The 19,654-nt window shown below is 39.1% G+C and overlaps 1 protein-coding gene across 8 annotated transcripts in view; it reads left to right on the top strand.

The window, feature by feature from the left end:
• STXBP6 (syntaxin binding protein 6) overlaps positions 1–19,654 on the top strand; it is a 335,859-nt gene that overhangs the window by 256,589 nt on the left and 59,616 nt on the right. For all 8 annotated transcript variants that reach the window (XM_057544156.1, XM_057544157.1, XM_057544154.1 and 5 more), the window contains one exon: positions 19,409–19,539. In XM_057544156.1, the coding sequence (XP_057400139.1) occupies positions 19,409–19,539 (131 nt within the window). The remainder of the gene's footprint in view (positions 1–19,408; positions 19,540–19,654) is intronic.

Raw genomic sequence — 19,654 nt, 5'->3', positions numbered from 1 at the left:
TATAAAGTAACTGAGAAGGTAACATGCTCAAAGATAAGACCTAGACTGTGGGGAATAAGCCTCTTAAGACATCTTCCAATTCTGTAATTCCATATCACTGTGATTGCATAGGCAGAAGTACAAATCATATATGTAAGGTCGGTTAAGTGAGCTTTAGTTCTATCAAACTAGTGTCGTAAACTGAATAGAACTTTAGTTTGTACACTAAAAGAATGCAAAATATTGCTTTTGAAGGGGTCAATAGAAGTTATAATTTTTAGTATTTTGTTGATGTAAGGAATTCACACATTTGGCTCCTGGTTATAAGTGCTAAATATAGTTTTAAAACAAATTTAAATTAACTTGGAATGCACAATTGGTGACCTCTGTCCCAAATTTCAATCCAAGTAGACTGAGGTTTCGGTGCCAAATTAATTTCATGCCAAGAGTTTGAGAATTCAAAGTTAGTAGGTCCACTTACTGGCATGAATGATCCTTCAGTAAGTTTCTTCTCAGCCGCACATGAACTATGCTTACTTTTGCTATTCATTTTTTAATATAATGCCTTTACTTTCATAGTGAAGATACACAGTGACATCCAGTAAAACCAAGGAACTGCACTCTATAGTGTATACACTGAAGGGTTAGGTGAGCACTCAACTATATCCCTGAGCCCCTGGGCACAGAGTTTAGTGACCACATTCAGCATTTACTGAGAGCAGCTGCTTGTCTCTCTGGCACAGAGTAACAGCCCAGTACAGTGACTGCTCTCCAATTCAGACTGGCCTTAATCAGAATAGCCCCTGGTCTAGGCTGTAAGTATGAGGGAGAGGAATGATACCATGGGACAAGCAAGTGGAGGCCTGCGGACATTGTGACTAGCTGAGTTTTGAGAAGAACTGATGTATCCACAGTTGTGCCTCATCTCCCTAAGACCATTTGTCTTCCACTTATGTTCTGATTTATTTGGAGATCATTGGTGGGGAGTTGGATAGAGGAAGCTGGATGTATCTCTACTCTGCACCAGAGGGTAAGGCGTTTTACTCCTTTTGTTCTGAATCTTCATCGAGGCTGTGCTATTGAAAGATCCCCAGGGATTTTTCTTAGGAAGGACTCATTTAATACAAGTGGCATCATTTAATTCAGAAATGACTCCTAGGCTGTTCCATAAATACTAATGAAGTGCTTAACAATGTGTTCCACCTTGGAATTTGCAGCAGAAGTCACGGAGGTGCTGGCTTTCTGTGCACAAGAAGCAGCTCTTTACCACATGTCAGAATTTGTAATCAGGTGTGCCTGGTTATCCTTTTCTTTTTTTTTTTTTTCCTTCCCTGACATTGCCTTAAATGACTCCAGACAGAAAAAGAAAAACACAGACACGGCCAAAAAAGAGAGTAGGGTGGGTGAGATATTGCTAAGCACAATCGTCAGTACATAGAGCAAATACTTGATTATTTCTGATGGGAATGGAGATATTTCATGTGATACATGATTGAATTAGGACTCTGTGTAGGGCACCCTCCCAGGTGCCCTGAAGTATGCAAAGACATCATCTTTTATTCTCAGGGTGTTTATAATGTGGTAGATGAGATAGCACATACAGATAAATAAAAGTACAAATCAGAGAGTGATCTTTATTCTGACATGTGCAAAGTGTGATGTTTAATAAACAGTGGCTTACAGTACATGAGGCATTAGAGTAGGAAGATGACTGGGACTTGGTGACTGACCTTGAGGATTTCCTCTGGGGGCTCAACAGCTATGGAGAGTGGGACACACTGTCCCCTTTTCTGTGTAGAAGCTCCTAAGTGGTTTCCCTGCTTTCATGCACACTCCTGCCATAACCATGACCTACAACAGTTAGACAGTTTTTTTGAAAATGTAAATCAGACCCATTACACTCCAGCTTCATGCTTACAAAGCCTTGTCCACCTGGGCCTTCACGATCTGGCACTTGTTTGTGTCTGTGACCTCATTCATTCATTCCTTTTCTCACTATTTTGCTATCCCAGTCTTTCTCTTCTTTGAATATGTCCAGCTCTTTGCCACCTTTGAGCTTTGGCATTAACTGTTGTGCCCAAAAGGCTTGTTATGTCCAAAGAATGCCTGAAGGATTGTCTCAAGTGTGTCTAGATTGCAGGCAGTGCTGCAATGAAACAAAGAAGATGATGACAGAAGAAAAAACCATTGGGTAACATAGTTTGGAGGCATTTTAATTTTCATGGAGCAGTTTCTGGAGAGTGGTAAGTGGGCAGGGAAGTGGTGGGAGAAGCAGTGAGGGACTAAGCACACATACCTCTTTTCACTCACTACCACATTTCTCAAAAGAATGGATGGAGCTTGAGGACTGGCCTTGTCAACAGAAGATTCTCATAGGAAAAGAAAACATTAAGCACGTTCACAGTCAGAGTAGAAGTCTGAAAAGAGGGAGTGATGGAAGCTTCAACCAAGAGTAGGGGTAACTGGAGAAAGGTTCCAAAAGAGTTGAGCAGAAAAGGGGACCATTAGCCCACATGGACAGCTTTGCAGGTAGGATATACTTTCAAGTCCCACAGGTAGATTTTTATAAAAGCAAGTATCAGAATTGCAGTGAATAAATTCACTTCTGTTATGGACTGAATGTTTGTGCTCCTCCCCTCCAATTTATATGTGGAAACCCTAACTCCCTCAACATGATGGTATTAGGAGGTGGGGCCTTTGAGAAGTAATTAGGTCATGAGGGTGGAGCCCTCATGCATAAGATTAGCGCCCTTATAAGAAGAGATCCTGGAGCGTTCTCTCCTCTACTGCCATGTGAAGACACAACAAGAAGATAGCTATCTGTGAACCAGAACGTGGGGTCTCACCAGACACAGAATATGCTTTTGCCTTGATCTTGAACTTCCCAGCCTCCAGAACTGTGGGAAATAAATTTCTGTTTATAAGCCACCCAGTCTATGGTACTTTGTTATAAGCAGCCAGAACAGACTAAGAAAACTTACAAGTTTGCACATTATTCCTCTGTGGGGAACATTCTGGGTGGTGTGACTCTCTTACTGACATTAACCTTGGAATGAGCTAGGTGTGCGGCAAGTGCTGAGATACATCTGTCAGGGTTGGTGATGACAAATTGGTAGCAAAGAAGTTCATAGCACCACTACAGGGAAATTCTCAAACTCTGCCATTATCATTATCATTATTATCATTGGTTTACTTTTTACTAAGGTATAACTTACATATTGTAAGGTATACAAATCTTAAGTGTACAGTTCAATGAGCTTTTTATATGTGTGTAAACCCATGTAAGCATCACCTGTACCAACATATAGAACCTTTCCAGCACCCTAGAAGGTTCCCTTCTACCTCCATCAAAGGTAGTTTCCATTTTGACCACAATCACTATAGATTAGTTTTGTGACTTTTTAAATAGCATTATTGAGATATAATCAATATGGAAGAAACTTCACATATCTGAATGGTACAGTTTAGTAACTTTTTACATGTGTGCACCCACAAAATCATCACTACAATCAAAGTAATGAACCTATCCATCATCCCCAAAAGTTTCCTTGTACCCCTTTGTAATCTCTCCGTGGCCCTGAGCGTCCGCATATCCCACTCCATATGTTCAGGCAACCACTGATATGCTTTCTGTCTTTATATGTAAGTTTGCATTTCCTAAAATTTTATGTAAATGGAAATATATAGTATATACTGTTGTGGGGTTTTGTTTTTGGGGGGGGGGCGGTCTGCCTTTCACTCAGCATAATTATTTTGAGATGGATCTTTCGTTTTTTCCAGTTTTGGGCTATTACAAATAAAGCTGCTCCGAATATTTGTGCACAAGCTAATACTTGGCATGGTCAGCCTTTTGAATTTTAGTCATTCTAACAGGTGTGTAGTGGTACCTCATAGTACCTCATCAGCTGTTCATTTCCTTAATAGCTGATGATGTTGAGCATCTTTTGTGCTTTTTTCCCATCCACGTTGTCTTTAATATAGTGTTTTTTCAAATCTTTTGATAATTTTTTTTAAATGGGTTCTTTTTATTGGGTTTTGAGAGTTTTCAAAAGTATACTCCGGATACAAGTCCTTTACCAGACAATGATTTGCAAATATTTTCTGCCACTTTGTGACCTGTCTTTAATTCTCTTGAAGAGCAGTTTTTCATTTTGATCCTAGTTAATTTATTCTTTCCTGAGTTGTGCTTTTAGTGCCATATCTAAGAAGCCTTGCCTAGCCCAAGGTCACAGAGATTTTCTTCTGTTTTCTTTCAAGTTTTATAGTTTTAGACTTTTACATTTAGATCTCTTGATACATTTTTTACTTAATTTTTGTATATGGTACAAAGTATGAGCTGAAGTTCCTTTTCTTTTGCATGTGGATATTCAATTGTTCGAGTATCATTTGTTGAAGAAACAATCCTTTATCCACTGCATTGCCCTTGCACTTTTGTTGAAAAAAATCAGTTTTCCGGTGAAGTCCCTGGCCGTCTAGTGGTTAGGACTCTGTGCTTCCACGGCAGGGGGCCTGGGTTTGATTCCTGGTTGGGGAACTAAGATCCTGCAAGCCGCATGGCGCAGCCAAAGAAAAGTAAAATAAAAGAAAACTAGGAAAAAAAATTTTTTTAAAAGAAAATCAGTTTTCCATATGCAGGCGGTCCCCAACTTAGCTTATGATGGTTCAACTTACGGTTTTTCGACTTTACGATGGTGCAAAAGCAATGCGCATTCAGTAGAAACCATACTTTGAATTTTGAATTTTGATCTTCCCTGGGCTAGCAACATGAGGTATGATCCTCCCTCATGATACTGGGCAGCGACAGCGAGCCAAGCTCCACTCAGCCATGCAGTAACGAGAGTAAACAACAAACTTAAAACCATTCTGTACCCATACAGTCGTTCTGTTTTTCACTTTCAGTATAGTATTCAATAAATCACATGAGATATTACACACTTTATTACTAAGCACTTTATTATAAAATGGGCTTTGTGTTAGATGATTTTGCCCAATTGTAGGTTAACGTAAGTGTCCTGATAACGTTTAAGGTAGGTTAGGCTAAGCTATGTTGTTCAATGTGTTGGGTGTATTAAGTACATTTTCGACTTAAGATATTTTCCATTTACAGTGGGTTTGTTGAGACATAACCCCATTGTAGATCAAGGAAGATCTGTATACTGGACTCTTTATTCTGTTCCATTGATCTATGTGTCTGTCTTGATGCAGTACTATAATATCTTAATTAGTTTGGTTTTATAACAAGTCATGTAATCAGGTATTTTGAGTCCTGCAACTTTGTTCCTTTTTTTCCCCTCAGAGTTATATTTTGCTCTTTTAGATCACTTGCATTTCCATGTGAATTTCTGTAATCAATTGGTCATAGTCTACCTAAAAAACCTGCCAGAATTTTGATTGCAATAGCATTAAATCTATAGATTATATTGGGAAGAATTGACATCCTTTTTTTTTTTTGGCTTTTTTTTTTTAATTGAAGTATAGTTGATTTACAATATTGTATTACTGTAGTTTCATGTGTGTACAACATAGTAATGCAATATTTTATAGATTATACTCCATTTAAAGTTATTACAAAATAATGGCTATGTTTCCCTTTGCTATACAGTATGTCCTTGTTGCTTTTCTACTTTATAGTAGTAGTTTGTATCTCTTAATCCCGTACCCCATTTTGCCCCTCCCCCCTTCCTCTTCCCCGCTAGTATCCACTAGGTTGTTTTCTATATCTGTGAGTCTGTTTCTGTTTTGTCATATATATTCATTTGTTTTATATTTTAGATTTCACATATAAGTCATAACATACAGTATTTGTCTTTCTCTGCCTGACTTATTTCACTAAGGATAATACTCTTTAGGTCCATCCACGTTGTTGCAAATGGCAGAATTTCATTCTTTTTTTGGAATGGCTGAGTAATATTCTGCCATATATATATATATATATATATATATATATATGACAGAATATTAAAGAAGAATATATCTTTTTTATCCATTCATCTGTTGATGGACACTTGGGTGGCTTGCATATCTTGGCAATTGTAAATAATGTTTCTATGAACATTGAGGTGCATGTATTTTTCAAATTAACGTTTTCATTTTTTTTCAGATATTCCAGAAGTGAAATTGCTAGATCATATGCTAACTCTATTTTTAGTTTTTTGAGGAACCTCCATACTGTTCTCCATAGTGGCTGCACCAGTTTACATTCCCACCAACAGTGCAAGAGGGTTCCCTTTTCTCCACACCCTCTCCAGCATTTGTTATTTGTAGACTTTTTGATGATGGCCATTCTGACAGGTGTGAGGTGATATCCCATTGTGGTGTTGATTTGCTTTTCTCTAATAATTAGCGATGTTGAGCATCCTTTCATGTGCCTATTGGCCATCTATATGTCTTCTTTAGAAAAGATGTCTATTCAGGTCTTCTGCCCATTTTTTAATCCAGTTGTTTGTTTTTCTGATATTGCATTGTATGACCTCTTTATATATTTTGGATATTAACCCCTTATCAGTCAAATATTTTCTTCCATTCAGTAGGGTGTCTTTTCGTTTTGTCGATGATTTCCTTTGCTGTGCAAAAGCTTTTAAGTTTAATTAGGTCCCGCTTGTTTATTTTTGTTTTTATTTCTTTTGTCTTAGGAGACAGATCAAAAAAAATATTGCTATGATTTATGTCAGAGTGTTCTGCCTATGTTCTCTTCTAGGAGTTTTATGGTTTCAGGTCTTATATTTAGGTCTTTAATCCATTTGGAGTTTATTTTTGCATATAGTGTGAGGAAATGTTCTAATCTAATTCTTTACATGTAGCTGTCCAGTTTTCCCAGCACCACTTATTGAAGAGACTGTCTTTTCTCCCTTGTATATTCTTGTCTCCTGACATCTTAATAAAATTGAGTCTTTTAACCCATGACCACAGTATGTCTCTCCATTTGAATCTGTAGATGAATTTGGGGATTTTGCCATACTTAACAATATTAAGTTTTCTAATCCTTGAATACAAGATGTTTTTATGTTAAGTCTTCTTTAATTTCTTTCAATAATGTCTTGTGATTTTGACTATACAAGCCTTGTACTCTTTTGGTTAAATATATTCCTAAGTATTTTATTCTTTTAGCTGTTGCTGTTTTCTTTGTTTGCTTATTAGCTATTGTGTTAGTCAGGATTCTCCAAAGAAACAGAACCGATAGGATGTGTATATATTAATATTATATATAATATTTATAGTGTACGTGTTTATATTTATATATGGAATTCACTCATGCGATTGTGGAGGCTGTGAAGTCCGAAATCAGCAGGGTGGGCTGGCAGGCTGGAGACCCAGGAAAGAACTAATGTTGTAGTTCAACTCTGAAGACCACAATTCCTTCTTGCCCTGGAGAAGTCAGTCTACTGTTCTATTCTGGCCTTCAGCTGATTGAATGAGGCCAAATCACATTATGGAGTGCAATCAGAGTCTACCAATTTAAATGTTAATCCCAAGACACCCTCACAGAAACATCAAAAAGAATGTTTGACCAAATACTGGGGTGCCATGGCCTAACCATAGCCAAACTGACGCATAAAACTAACCATCTCTGATTAGTTTGACTCTCTGTTTTGTTATTTCAGTGATTGCTTTAGAGTTTATGGCATACATCTTTAACTTAACATGCTTTACCTTCGAGTGATAGTATACTAGTTCATGTGTAGTATAAGAACCTCCCAGTAGTTCACATCCCTTTCTCCCATCCTGAGTTTTATGCTATTGTTGTCACACATTTTACTTTTCCATATGTTATAAAATCATACACCATTGTCATTTGTAAGCAAGACGTAGAGCATTGTTCAGTCTAGGGCTAATTATTTCTCACTCATAGGGCAAGACCCTTCTGTGTATCCTCAGTGCCCCCTGAATCTTAAGGTTTTCCAGTCTGGCTGGTGGCGATAGGCACTATGCCCAGCCCTTTTGGAGCATGGAGTACTGTTTCCTCTATTCATTTTGAGTGGTTCTTTCTCTGGCCTTAGGTAATTTCCTCACACACCTGTGGTGAGAAGTACTTAGCTAAATACTTAAGGCCGAATCTCTGCAGGTCTCCAGAGTTCTCTGTGTGTGTAGTTCTCTTCCTTCATTACTCTGTCCTGAGAATTTTAATGACCTTGACCTCCCTGGGCTCTCAGCTCTGTCTCCTCAGTGTAGGGAGTCTGACCATCTCTGCCTGGGTTCCTCCTCCTTGCACTACAGCCTGGAAAACTCTCAAACCTGGAAATGAGGGCAGTTGCAGGGCTGGCCTCATTCATTTCCCATGTCTCAGGGATCACTATCATTCCCTGTTTCATATACTTTGTCCATTTGGGTTGCCTCAGGCAGAAGGGTGGATGTAGCCCTCACTTCTGTTGTGTAGACACAGGGTTAGAATTGCGGGGTCTTAGAGTAATGCGTGTTTAGCTTTAATAGATATCACCTAGAGTTTACCAAAATAAATCCAGCTAATTTTAATTGCAGATAATTTTCACTAATACAATTGACATTCGTTTTACCTAGAACATGTTGCTAGATCTTAGTCCCCCACTTAACATAGTAAAGAGTGAAGGTGACAAGTTCTCAGTGACACCGTTCACTTTCTTTAGAACTTCAGTGACGTACACCCTCACATTAAATATATTATTGTAAGTGGTGGTGGCGAGGAGGAGGGAAAGCAGAGAGGGCAGATAAATATGTCTTTGCTTGACTGATAGTTGTCATTATATTTGACAGCATATGTTTGCTAAGTCATAGCAGCTTTGATTTTTCCAGAAATCTAGTGATGTTATAAGTTGCTATTATATGTACCTGGTCCATTAGCAAATTCTCTGTTGCTCTGTCTTTCTAATCTCATTGCGGGGAAGGGGGGGTACTCTTCTCACATAGAAGGTGACCCATATCCACGTAACAACCTCCCATGGTTCTTTTAGACTAAATATTCGTATTAAAAGATTCTGCTCAGCGGTGGGGTCATGTCAGGGAGTTGAGAACCAGGCCCTTCCCTCACACAGTGGGGAGTAAGGGCCCCTCTTCACAGCTGCCGAGAGACGAGGAAGTAGAGGGTGCAAAAATGATTCCATCTTTTCTCACTGTAAGGCGCGTTTGAGCTCTAAGAATGCTTTTTAGCAGCTCCCACTGGTAAAATAGGTATAGAATTTCTACCAAGTATGGCATTTCCCTGAAGAGAATTGCTGCTTGGCCTGTACTTTTCGGTATATAATGGATAATGTGAAAGGAAAGTGTCATGTTCAAGGAGTCGCTTTTTCAAGTTTTATTCCCAGCCTTTGAGCTGCTTGTAGAGTAATGTAATTCATTCTTCAGTCAGGTAGCTGCTGCTTTGATGCCTTTGTCTTTAGATGCTCTGTTTGTAAATCTCTCCTAAGAATAGATCAAAAATGATGTTTATATCTGTTTCCAGAATTGAGGAAGTAAGAACAGAATGAGGCTTTATGACTGCAGTTAACCCCTTCTGTTTGCTTCATTGTATATTACAGGATTTGGTATTGGATTTAATCTCTTTCAGAAACCATCACTGTTCTCACAAATCAAGGCATTTACTTCCCTGGCTTGGGCCTGTTTGTTTATTTGTTTGTTTCACAGTTACACTATATAAACCAGACATGCTATACCCTTTCCATATAAAATATGAAGTTGCAATAACTAACATTAACCAGGTTTTATAAGTCATTGTATGTTTACCCTTTACCCAGAATGCATGCAAATTGATTATTTCCGCAGGTATATAGGGAAAAGTTTAAGGAAGTTAAAAACTCAAGCACAGTGGGAAACCTTGGGTTGCTGAATCTCATGAAATCATGTTTTCAGGGAGGCTGAGACAAACAGAATTGTAAGAGAGATGGTGCTAGAATAAGGCTTGCAGGAAAAAAAGATTGTTTTAAAAGGCTTTAACCCACAACTATTTCTCCTTCTAGTCTCCTAATATTTCTATAATTTCCTGGTTTTTACCATTTTCTCTGCTCTCCTTGTTCCCAGGATACCCCTCTTTTCTAGTAAGAAAGTAGATCAAGCCTTACAACCATGGCTTGACCCTGAAACAGACCAGTTGAGCCTGATATAAGTTGTTGGCTTATTCATGGTTTCTGGTGTTCTTCCTCCTTTTGTCTTCTTCCTTTGTTGATTCGCTCATTCATTTATGTGTGTGTACCTGCACTGGCACCGGGTGTCAGTTTGTAATAGAGAGGGCATCGTGGTACTGGTCTGGAGAGGGGAGCACCCATCTTGAGATGGGAACTCAAGCCTTCTGGGGATTAATAAACTTCCTGGTTTCAAGCTAAAGATTTAACAGTCCAAGATTACCTGTGATGTACCTGAGCCTGTCATTGACTTGAAAAGTAGGATACCCTTTCAAAATAAAAATCTACATATTTTTATAGTTAAAGTAAAATTATTGACAGGGGTAAGAAGATTAAAATTGGAAGGGACTAGATTTGGGGTTTTTGTTGGGTTTTTTTGGCAGCGCCACAAGGCTTGCGGAATCTTAGTTCCCAGACCAGGGATTGAACCTGGGCCCCAGCAGTGAAAGCACAAGAGTCCTAACCACTGGACCACCAGGGAATTCCCAAGACTAGATTTTTAACTCGGAGTTCATGTTGGCATGAGACATTGAAGTTGTATATTCCAGAAGTAATGCTGTCTCCTTTTGGTAATTCGGAAACATTAAAACCAGCTAGTACTTCCTGCAGAGTTAGTTTAGGGGGCTTGCTTGCTGTACAGATGTGTAGCTGTCAGCTACTTTGGGTATGATGCTGTACTTTCATATTAAAAGAATCCTTCCTGAAGGATGCTTGATGAAAGATGTTTCGTATTCTTCTCCTTCTACTGAAGGACTCATCCAAACTTATTTACAAAAAAGAGGTTTCCCATACAAATTTTTTTTCGTATCCCTTTGGAGAAATTTCCTAGACTTTGAATCTCATCCTCCTCCCCCTCCAATCTGGAGATGAGAATGTGATGTAGGTACAGCCCTAGGAACTAGTGATACCGAATAAGGAATCATTTGTGTGGAAAACTCCTTTCTTGTTGATTATCCCTCCTGTAGACCATAGAAGTCTGTCTTTAAGAAACAAACTTCAAAGCCCTGTGCACGGACTCTCCCCTTCCCTCCCCTTTAGAGTTAGTGGAGCAGGGACTGTAGAAGGGCATCCTATATTCTTCCTCACTGGCTTGGTGGTCATGACTGAAATGCCACCGTTTTTGTTGTCGCAGCTGTTGTTTATTTGGATTAAATTTTTCTTCCTAAAAACATGCAGATTCAAGAATACCCTTTCAAACCCATTTGGGTCCTGTGAGGAATCTGACCAGAGAGCCCCCAGGACCTAAGATGGAAGGAGAGGAATAGGGCCCCAAAGACAAGCTTGGCCATTTCATGACTTGGTCTAGTTTGGGAGCCTGTGGAATCTAAACAACTGTGTCCCTAAATTATGACACACTTTGAGAAATCATGTGAGAAGCAAATGATCAACCCTGTGGGGAGAGCGCCAGGCTCCGCTCCCCACTCACCGTAGCAGTGGTGACGGGTCCCTGTTTGAAAGTATGTGATACTAGTCTAGATATTTTTGCTTCTCTAAGCTTTGTAAACATTCAGCCATCTCACTGAATAAAATTGCTGATGCAGCCTCAGACCTGAAATTTATTTCTCCATAGATACAGTGAAATCCACCTGGAATTATCATACATTAGGGTTTGGGAAGAGCATTAAGAAAAACAGTTCCAAGTAATCATTTCTCATCTTGTCCTCTTAGCCCGTCTCTGTACCACATCAGCACCCAGAAGGCATGCTCAATCTTGCTTTTACTTCCTGAATCACATCTCAGAGGATTTCTTTTTTTTTTTTTTTCCTTTATGTCTATCACCTCCGACACAGCCAGAGAGCAGCCCTGATGAGATTCTATGTGGACATCACTTTTTTTCCTTGCTCCAAATTGTTTATTTCTCATCAACAGTCTTATTGAAATCAAAACGTCTGGCCGTTAGACTCCAGCAGAGCAGGGGGCTAAGTCACACCACAAAATGCTGACTTTCACTCAACTACGAGATCAGGAGAGGGCTAAGCATGATGACAGACATTTTTAGGTATCTTAGGTACATAGGTATGGTAAATTCTACGTTTTAGCTGCCTAGCCTTGACATCAAATTATATTGTAGATATTACAATTTGTTCTTCACCTTTGTTTTTTATAAGAAATGACCACATAAAGTTATAAGATGATTCAATTTGAGTTTAATGTGTAAAGAAATGTTTGTGTTAGTGAAAATATAATATCTATGAAAAATGAGATGGTAGAGGTTGTGAGTCATCATTTTCTTTAAATGCTGATTATTTGTTTTCTTTAAAATAATGTCTTAGGACTGAGACTAGATGTTTTGTATTTGGGCAAAATTGATTTTCCTGTTTGGGACTATTGAGAAATGATACTGTGAATAATGAGATTGTAGAGGAAAGAGTGACTTTAAAAAAAAAAAAAAAAGCAGTCTCACAACCTTTGGACCTTGAAATGGTGGATCAGCCTCTTAATCCCTGGCAGAGTATGTGTTTTTCTGCCATTTTGCATCACGTGCAAGTAACTTGCATTTCTTTTTTTTTTAGTTTTTTTTTTTTAATTATTTATTTATTTATTTATTTTTGGCTGTGTTGGGTCTTCGTTTCTGTGAGAGGGCTTTCTCTAGTTGCGGCAAGCGGAGGCCACTCTTCATCGCGGTGTGCGGGCCTCTCACTATCGCGGCCTCTCTTGTTGCGGAGCACAGGCTCCAGACGCGCAGGCTCAGTAATTGTGGCTCACGGGCCTAGTTGCTCCGCGGCATGTGGGATCCTCCCAGACCAGGGCTTGAACCCGTGTCCCCTGCATTGGCAGGCAGACTCTCAACCACTGCGCCACCAGAGAAGCCCCTAACTTGCATTTCTGTCTTTCCTTTCTGATAACAGACTTTGTCCCCTCTTCCACCAATTTCTAACTTGATAAAAGACCAGGTTTGATCGACTAGATGGTACTGTACTATTGGCTGGCTTCTCTGGTTTTGATTAAATAGAATTTTCTCACTGGGCCAAACCAAGACTGGTGATATCCACTCTTTGACTATGGCTAAGTGTCTTATTTCTGTACAATGTTTCATGGCTGGACCATTTTTTAAAAGAACTCTTTATGCCATTAGTTCATGAGAAAGAGATGTTACACCACTTGAGTAATGATGGTAATGATATTCTAGACATAAGAGTTCCTAACACTGCTTCTTAACTACAGCTGAGATGTAGATAAGTCTACATGAACGCTGAAGAGAAGGCATGCAGCCATGAAAACCACATTCTTTTTGTCAGAACTGGTAGCAGGAGGACCTGGATTAGGTTTGCCCCGTGCTTCTGTCTTCTTATGATGCCACCATAGAAAGCAGTGGGTTCCAGGAGTGAGTGAAAAGAAGCATTAGGCTTGGATAACCCCAAAACTTGACTTATCGAATTCCAATGCACATGACTCAGTGGTCTCAGAGAAGCCATTTCCTGTTAAGCCTTTGATTACATCAAGGAGAACATCTATGTTGTGATAGTCTTTAACACCCAATAAAATGTGGCATTTGACATTGCAGCAAAAAGCTGTAGTGGAAAGAGCAGTAGACTCTAAGTTCATTGTTTAGGTCACAGTTTTTTTATTCATTTACAATATTGCTTTGGCAAGTCAACTCTTTCTGTGCCCCAGTTTCATTGTCCATGAATATGACAGGGGATAATAGCAATAACCCTGCCTCTATAACAGAGATGTTGTCAAGTTCAAGAGAAAAAACCAGAAGCTGTATGTATTTAAAAGATTTTTTTTAATGTTAAATGTTTATGTCAATTTATAGGATTCTGCATCACAACCTGATAGGAGATAGCTTAGAAGATCTTTGTGGGGATTTCTCCACATCTTCCGTGTTTTAGAACTAGATGGACATGATAACAATCTGGTTTTCATTCTTCACAAACATGTCAGAGAAACAAACGTTGAATATTTTACCCAGGCTTGAAATGAACCTGTTATGAAACGAACAGAGTTCAGTGAGAGAAAGAACATGGTGGGGAACCTACTTGGGTACAGTAATCATAGAAGGTTTTTCAATGGAGTTGACATGTAAGCTGAAATCTGAATAGTGAGTGAGAGACAGCAATAACACACACACACACACACACACACACACACACACACACACACACACACACACAGGAAAAGGGCGTTTCTATGAAGGGAATAGCATTTGCAAAGGGTACAAAGAGGTTGCTGTTTCCCAGGAGCAAAAGATGACTGGAGCCTGGTGGACAAAAGGGAGAGTGGAATGAGATGAGAATGAAGAGGTACTGAAGGGCCAGATCATCTGGGGCTTTGCAGGTCATGGTAAGGGACTTGGTTTTTATTCTAAGTGCTTTGGGATGCCATTGAGGATTTTTTTTTCTTATTATTTTTATTGAAGTATAGTTGACATACAATATTATATTAGTTTCAGGTGTACAGTATAGTAATTCAGCATTTATATACATTACAAATTGATCACCACCATAAGTCTAATAACCATGTGTCACCATACAAATATATTATTCCCTATGCTATGCATTACATCCCCATGACTTATTTATTTTATAACTGGACTTTTTTGCCTCTCAATCCCCTTCACCTATTTCACCCAACCCCTCTCTTTGCCTCCCCTCTGGCAACCACCAGTTTGTTCTCTGTATCCAAGAGTCTGTTTCTCTTCTGTTTTGATTGTTTATTTGTTTTGTTTTTAGATTCCACATATAAATGAATCACACAATATTTGTCTTTCTCTGTCTTACTTATTTGACTTATCATAATACCCTCTAGGTGAAACCATGTCGTCGCAAATGGCGAAAGTTCATTGTTTTTATGGCTGAGTAATATTCCACTGTATATGTATGCCACATCTTATTTGTTTATTCATCTATTGATGAACACTTAGGCTGCTTCAGTATCTTGGCTATAGTAAATAGTATTGGAATGAACATAGAGGTCATATATCTTCTCGAATTAGTGTTTTTGTTTTCTTTGGATAAATACCCAGAAGTGGAATTGCTGGATCATATGGTAGTTCTATTTTTAATTTTTTGAGGAACCTCCATCCTGTTCTCCATAGTGGTGGCACCATCTTACACTGGCGCCACCGACAGTTCCCTTTTCTGCATATCCTCGCCCACATTTGTTACTTGTTGTCTTTTTGATAATAGCCATTCTGACAGTGTGAAGTGATATCTCTTTGTGGTTTTGATTTGCATTTCTCTAATGATTAGTGATGTTGAACATCTTTTCATGTGTCTGTTGGCCATCTGTATGTCTTCCTTGGGAAAATATCTATTCAGGTCCTCTGCCCATTTTTTAATTGGATTGTTTGTTTTTTCTGATACTGAGTTGTATGAGTTCTTTATATATTTTGAATAGTAACCCCTTATCAGATATATCATTGCAAATATATTTTCCCATTCAGTAGGTTACCTTTTCATTTTGTTGATGTAGTCCCATTTGTTTATTTTTGCTTCTGTTGCCCTTGCCTGAGGAAACAGATCCAAAAAAATATTGCTAAGACCAGTGTCAGAGAGTATACTGCCTGTGTTTTCATCTAGGGGTTTTATGGTTTCAGGTCTTACATTTACGTCTTTAATTCATTTTGAGTTTATTTTTGTAAATGATGTAAGTTTTATTCTTTTGCATGTGGCTGCCCAGTTTTCCCATCACCATTTATTGAAGAGAATGTCTTTTCCCCACTGTACATTTTTAGATCCCTGTTGAAATTAATTGACCATATATGCATGGGTTTATTTCTGGGCTCTCTATTCTGTTCCATTGATCTTTGTGTCTGTTTTTGTGCCAGTACCATACAGTTTTTATTACTATAGCTTTGTAGTATAGTTTGAAATCAGGAAGCATGTTACCTCCAGCTTTGCTCTTCTTTCTCAAGATTTTTTTGGCAAGGAGTTTTTAAAAGATGGTTCAGTCTTATGTATTTCAGTTTGAATAGCCAAGCTGGTCAGAAAGCCAGTTTGGGGAAAATCACAGACGTCCAGGTGAGGGCTAATGTTATAATTCCTGGAATGTGGCTGCTTCATGAAACCTCCCTGACTTTCCCCAACTCTACCTTGGTCCTTAAAGCACCCCCACATACACACCTCAGATGACTCCTAGGTCATTTATCCTGTTATGCTTTAATACTCTGTTGCATCATTCTTATCTCCTCCCCACCAAAGTTCTTGATTCAGGACCACTTTTTACTCAATATATGAATTGCCACAAAACTTCCTTCTATATCTTCCATCTAATAAATATGCCATAAATATTTGTTAAATGACTAAATACATAATTCAGTGGCTCTCAACAAAGTGCCTCAGAGTCAACTGGAGAGATTTAAAATATGGATGCCAGGGCCACACCCCCAGGGATTCTGATTGACAGTGTTTGGTGTTTTTGTTGTAAAACTCCCAGGTGATTTCGATGTGTGGGTCTGAGTGGAAAACCAGGGGATCGGGCTGATTCTGGGTGGTCTGCAGTATTTCCTGGGAATATCATATCCCCTTTAAATGCCTATATATTTACCTTTTCCTCATGAATGATCAAGGCATGACAGAAATGTCCTGGTTATCTCACCTTTAAAGTTATTCAAAATAATGAATATGGACTCTACCATATGGGGGTAGTTGGACATACAGCACTATGATATTACTGATTCAGATCATTTGGTTGCATTTTCCAGAGTGTGCTATCAATTAGCTTTCCTTGGGAAGGAGAAGGTAAATTGCTGTTTTTCACTGGACATCTGGAATTTGACTGACTTCTTTTTAACAGCTATGGACCCTAAAAACACCAAAAGAGGAAGGGGTTAAAACATGGCTCCTCCTAGCACAGAACTCAAAGTCTGGCAGTAGTGTGACTATGCAAGTGTTTTGACCTCGGAAGGGGAAAGTCTTTATTTAATTCTATGTAGTGTGTATATAATAATATCATTTTAAGGCACCTGCTTCAAAATAGAAACTGGGATGTTGGAGATAATAACAATAAACAAAAATTAAAACCAAACCGGGCTCAGTGCCCAGGAAAACTATCAGATTCCAAGAACTGGGCAAGGAATAACTTAATAGAGGGAAAAAAGTCAGGAATGGATGAAGTTGTAACTGCCTCCGTTAAAAATGACCACTCTGCAGTGCGATTGCTGTTGAACAATTCCGTGGGGCATTTGTTGGGTGGGTGGAGTTCCTGCCCTTCTCATTTCAGTGACAAACTTCCAATGGAACTTGCCTTCCTAAAAGTGTCAGTCTCAAACATGCCAATAATTACAGCAATCTTGCATTATGTTTGAACTTTTATAATGCTATAAACTAGTTGGAAATAAATGGACCAGAAATAAAAATATGAGTTAACTGAAGTCAGAAGGAAAGCCTTCATGTTTCCCAGGATGCCTAAATGTCGTGTGATTTACATAAACAAAGGAGGAAATCCTCTTTGTGTGTTTAGGGGTGTGTGTCTAATACAGGAACCCATGTTTTCCTGTTATTGAAAAGCATTCTTTAATCTTTTAAGCACATTTTAGGACCCACATATATTCCAGGTGTGTTGTTTCCCTTGACATTAAAACAGCAGAGCAGGGCATGACTATCAGAGAAACCTATTAGAGCTTCCCTTTGTGTCATATAGACACATAAAATAAATGAATTAAATTAAGTGGATAGACAGCCCTGGGCAGACTGGTAATATTGTGTGAATTTAGTGAAGGGAATTAATGGGACTTAAGCCGACTTATACATGGAGCTGTAGGCTAGACAGGCCATTTGTGAATGGAAGACTATAACATTTCCTTGATCGTGGGTGTTAAGGGGATGATGACTTTTTAACCATGAAAGTAAATGTAATTGGTGTGAAATGTTCATAAGCTTCCAGCCAAATATAACTGAATAATGGGCAGTAAACTTAAGCATTATTTGAAATTTTAAAAAAATGTTTGCTAAATTCTGGTTAGGAACAAAGGGAGAAGATTGTACTGAGATCCTAAAAACAGCCCAGTCCTGTACCATAGGGTTCTTACCAACCCTAAAGGCAGGGTGCCCACATTTCTTTCCCCTCTTGGTCACAGCTTTCACGACCCCAGACACTGAAGCTGTGATGAAACTCTTGTATGTGTGAAGGAGAGCCTTCTTACCACCAATCATGACTGGAATAGGTGTTTTCTGTCCTTCATCCCGCAAGGATTCTTTCTGCCATCTGTTGAGCATTTGCATGGTTATTTGCAAGTGTGGGATCTGTGGGCTTATTTGAAACTAAGAAAGAATGTAGCACTGATGCAGTCTTACTAGGATTGCATTCATTACAAGGAATGCTTTCTACTTTTCCTGGTTCCTTTAAGAGCATCATTTCTATTTAAACTTACAATTCTTAGAGCCAGAGCTCAGGAGGAGCTTTTAGGAAAACCCTTTTAAAATACTTAATTACCTCCCCTCCCTTGAGGCTCTAAGTCATGAAGTAAGCAGACAGAGAAATATTCAGAGTGACTCTCTCCTGGTGGCTGGTACTTGACCTGTGTCCGAGAGGTGACAATGTCCATCCTCAGCATGGAAAGGAGAACTGACTAAGGCCAGGAGGAGGAACTGTCCTGGCCCTACAGTTGTGGTGACCTCAGGAATTCATATGTGGAGAGGGGCAGGGGTTATAATCAGATGCAAACTAGATACAAACTGACTATATTTTAAAGCCAAATAGTTGGTTTTATTTATTTATTTATTTTTTTGAGTGAGGAATTATTTCTAATATTCTCACTAAAGCCTGGAATATTTACACTGGACTATAACATTAGAAATAAGCATTGCAGCTCCCTAGGGGAACCAGTAACCTGCACTTCCTTTAAATTGCAGCCTTTCCCAACTACCCCTACCTGATGCCTGTCAGCCCCATATGCTACTTTCCCTGCTAGACATCACTGTGCATTTGTAGCCTCCATTAGAGGAGCTTGGTGTTAATTATTCCTGTTGTGTTCAATGTGAGTGGATGACGGCATAAATGAAGCTGCCCTTACAATTAAAATTATACTGTAACTGCTTGAGGGTGCACATTATAATTTCTATTTCTTTTGAGTTCACCTCTTACTAAAGGCACACATATTCATTCATTTTCTCTCTTTCTCTGCTTCTCTTTCTTTCTCTCCGTACTTATCTCTCCCTCTCCCTCCCTCCCTCCCTCCCTCCCTCCCTCCCCTCTTCCTCCCCTCTCTACTCATACACATGCACATGTATATACACACATATGTATATTTCTCTCTATATATACACACACACAAAGATATATCAGTTTTTCTCTCTCTCTTATTGCACATACGTATGTAGGTATTAGACACACCACTGAATGAGGACCCAAACCACCCTGCACCCCCACTAACCTGAGTGGTCTTTTCTTGGCAGTGACAAACAAGAAACCCACACAGGCATCCATTACGAAGGTCAAACAGTTTGAAGGCTCCACGTCGTTCGTGCGGAGATCACAGTGGATGCTTGAGCAGCTTCGCCAGGTTAATGGCATCGATCCTAATCGGGTGAGTGAACTGTCCAGTGCTGAGCGAAGGTGTTCTTTTCACACAGTGACTCTGTCATTGACCTTGGCAGGCTGATGGTTGTCTGAGTTATTTTTAACAAGACTATTTCTCTGTT

This window comes from Balaenoptera acutorostrata, chromosome 3 (assembly GCF_949987535.1).
Source record: "Balaenoptera acutorostrata chromosome 3, mBalAcu1.1, whole genome shotgun sequence".
Classification (NCBI taxonomy): Eukaryota; Metazoa; Chordata; class Mammalia; order Artiodactyla; family Balaenopteridae; genus Balaenoptera; species Balaenoptera acutorostrata.
Note: the sequence above shows the minus strand (reverse complement) of the source record. Positions and strands in the feature narration are given on the sequence as shown.